The sequence below is a fragment of the Macrobrachium rosenbergii genome, chromosome 36, assembly GCF_040412425.1.
Source record: "Macrobrachium rosenbergii isolate ZJJX-2024 chromosome 36, ASM4041242v1, whole genome shotgun sequence".
Taxonomy (NCBI): Eukaryota; Metazoa; Arthropoda; class Malacostraca; order Decapoda; family Palaemonidae; genus Macrobrachium; species Macrobrachium rosenbergii.
The window spans coordinates 16,702,077-16,704,941 of NC_089776.1; the positions used below are offsets into that span (position 1 = coordinate 16,702,077).

The following is a 2,865-nucleotide window of genomic DNA, read 5'->3' on the forward strand; positions in this document are numbered from 1 at the left end:
AACTTTTGGCATTGTATAATCATTTGTTTGATATTGAGCTTCTGACGTAGTTAATTATCATTAATAATTGTTATATGAATCTATCCCTTTATGTTTGGTTTTCTGTAGACTGAGAAAAAAATTAGGTGGAATTAGATAGTGAGAACAGTCACAGGATTACATTATTAAGTATTCATTATTAAACTTAAGTATTGTTAATATTTCAATCACAATTCACATTTACTCTAGTTAAGTAATATGTGTATGTTATTGATTATCTAATATCTTTTTCCATATTTTCAAACTTATTACTATGTTGTTATACCCGATGTTATTTTCATGGTCTTTACGTCCCAGGTCTGTCTATAGTCTGGTTTTGACGGTAAATTTCTGCAGCAGATATCACTGAAATTATTAGTGACTGGCGGAACGAGACTCGTCGTTGAAAGGTTTTTGCATTTTTATCTTAAATATTTTTTTAGTTGATGGAGTGGGCAGTCGTTGATTACATTGTCTCGTTAGCTCGGAAAATGGTTTAGGGTTATGATGCTAGAATAACACTGTAGGTTATTTACCCAGATAATCCTGCAATAACTCTATGAATCAGAAGCAACAACGAAGCTTCAGTGATACCGGCTGCAGGGTAGATTTAACTTGGTTAAAAGGAGGCATGCTGGATGATAATCCTTATCACCCTATCTCGAGAAATTGGCTTTACCTGGGTGAAGTTTGCCAAGGGAGATTGGGTCTCCTGTTTGCCTGGTGGCCCCATCGGACGAAGTTCCTCTGATGGTGAGGATTCTGGCGAAGAAGAATTGTTTTATTGTCATGACTTTAAAAGATGCAAACTTCCATATGAGAGACGCCGGTGAACCATTACTTACCTTGCAGTTTTTCACTGAGTATCATACTTGTATGTAAGGAGCAGTAAACAAGCAATAGATGCATAGTTAGATACAAATTAAAATAATAAATGAAAGAAGGTATATCAACAAAAAATGAAAATTTACACGTATATGTAACATTCTTAGATACTGTTTTGTGATGGTGCGGCTTCTAAGAAAAGATATTATTTTAAGATGGCACGGCCCCAGTGATTCGATGAGGCACATTTCATGCTGTCGTGTATTCAGGTCATGCCCATAACTGTTAATTTGCTGGTTGGTCTTTCTATCTAAAAGATATCTTAAATGTTTATCACTGGAATAAGTTGACCTTGGGTCAAGAAAAAATTCGTTGGGTTTTGAAATGGAACAGGATACATTTTTTGGAGTGTATGCTTGCGGTTGGTTATGCTCTCTGGGTGTCGTTTGTTTGAGTACTTTGCCTAAATCTCTGTCTGAACATATTGGTGATAGAGGATGCTGAATACTTTCAGTGGAGACCTTATGAGCCTGCATTAAACAATCAGAGAGTCTTAGCTTTACACCCAAATTACTCGAATTATGAAGTCAACTGAAAATAGAGATAGAACTGAAGCAAAAATAGAATGTTATTATTTACATAGAACGAAATATTTTTATATTTATTATATAGTTAGAGTTATATGGGTATAACTAAAGAAAAGAAAGAGAATTTTATTGATTCTAAATACATTAGATATTTGATAACCACCGCTATTATGATGCCGGTATATCAGTCATTTCACGTTCGTTATAGGGGATTAAATAAACGACGAAGTCATGTTGAAGCAAAGTTGAAAAAAAGGAAACAGTTGGATTTGAATATCTTGTCTTTGACTATTTATTAGAAGTGACATTGTGTTGAGAACAGGGTGCTTGAAGCACGTTCTCTGGCATCTTGTTGCATCTTGCTACCAGGCTTACACCGAGAAACCAACATTTGTAGCAAGTAAGAAGTCGTGCACTTCGTGAAGGTGGTGTCACACGAAGACGAACATACGTGACCTCAATTTGGTGGAAGGTTTCGTGGCAAGGTCGAAAAGATGCCAAAAAACCTGCCCTGCCCGTGGAATACCGCACCATTTCGTCTCAGAAGTCGGACTTTCATTTCTGTTTTCTCCGAAACGAACTAGAAGTTGGTTTCAGACAGTGGTTCTCAACCAGGGGAATTTCAGTTTGAGGTGGGGGTTGTGACCACAGATTGGCAGGCTCAAACTTGCTCTAGGACCACACAAAACACAGTTTGCATCGGTCTACACTACTGAGAGGTCACGCTGGACTTTCTCTCCGTAGCTTCTGTGTTTATCTTGTTATTGTTGCATATTATTTGGAATGCACCTTTTGAGGCAGACAGTTTTGGAAAGGTGGGGCAGGGGTGTGGGGGTGACATTCTGACATATGTTGAAAGGGTACATGGGCCAAAAAAGTTTGAGAATCACTGGTTTAGGAAAAGCATGATACTGAATATTACCTCTCGGACAGGTGGTTCAGCAATTATGAATCTCTTGTGGGTGTCCTCTGCTTCCATGTCAGGAACATCGGTAGAGCCGTCGCTCTCCGGAGCCTTTTCGTCTGTGGAAGGGTCCTGCGCTCTGCCATGCACGCTCGATTTTCCAGTCAACAAGGCGACCAAGAATATGCTGATGACTTGAGTCCTCATTGTAATTGGTCTCCGGATGCCCTATCTCATCTGTTGAAGTGGTTATTTCGTTGTTGTTTTTGTAGTTGCTCTTTTTGGTTTGTTGCTTAGGAATGATCTTCTGACCTGTAAAAGAAATGAATTCTTTCAGTTATCAATTAATAATTATCATTCATTATAGCCAAGAACTTAGTTTGAAGATAGGCTAACATTTTATAAATGTAAAACTGAATGCAATGGTGCTTGTATTTAGCAGTTGTCCTATACTTTAGGAAAGGTGTATCCCTATTACGTTTGATAGCTTGTTTGTGGCAGATTTTGAGGAAACACAAGGTGTCACATTTC

The 2,865-nt window shown here is 38.0% G+C and overlaps 1 protein-coding gene across 1 annotated transcript in view; it reads right to left on the reverse strand.

Moving 5' to 3' along the window:
- The window catches only part of LOC136856670 (uncharacterized), a 12,407-nt gene extending 9,761 nt beyond the window's left edge, over window positions 1-2,646 (reverse strand). Inside the window, 2 exon segments of the mRNA XM_067134729.1 lie at window positions 698-780; window positions 2,353-2,646. Of these exon segments, the coding sequence (XP_066990830.1) occupies window positions 698-780; window positions 2,353-2,541 (272 nt within the window). The 5' untranslated portion in view covers window positions 2,542-2,646.
- Window positions 2,647-2,865: the final 219 nt, after the last annotated feature.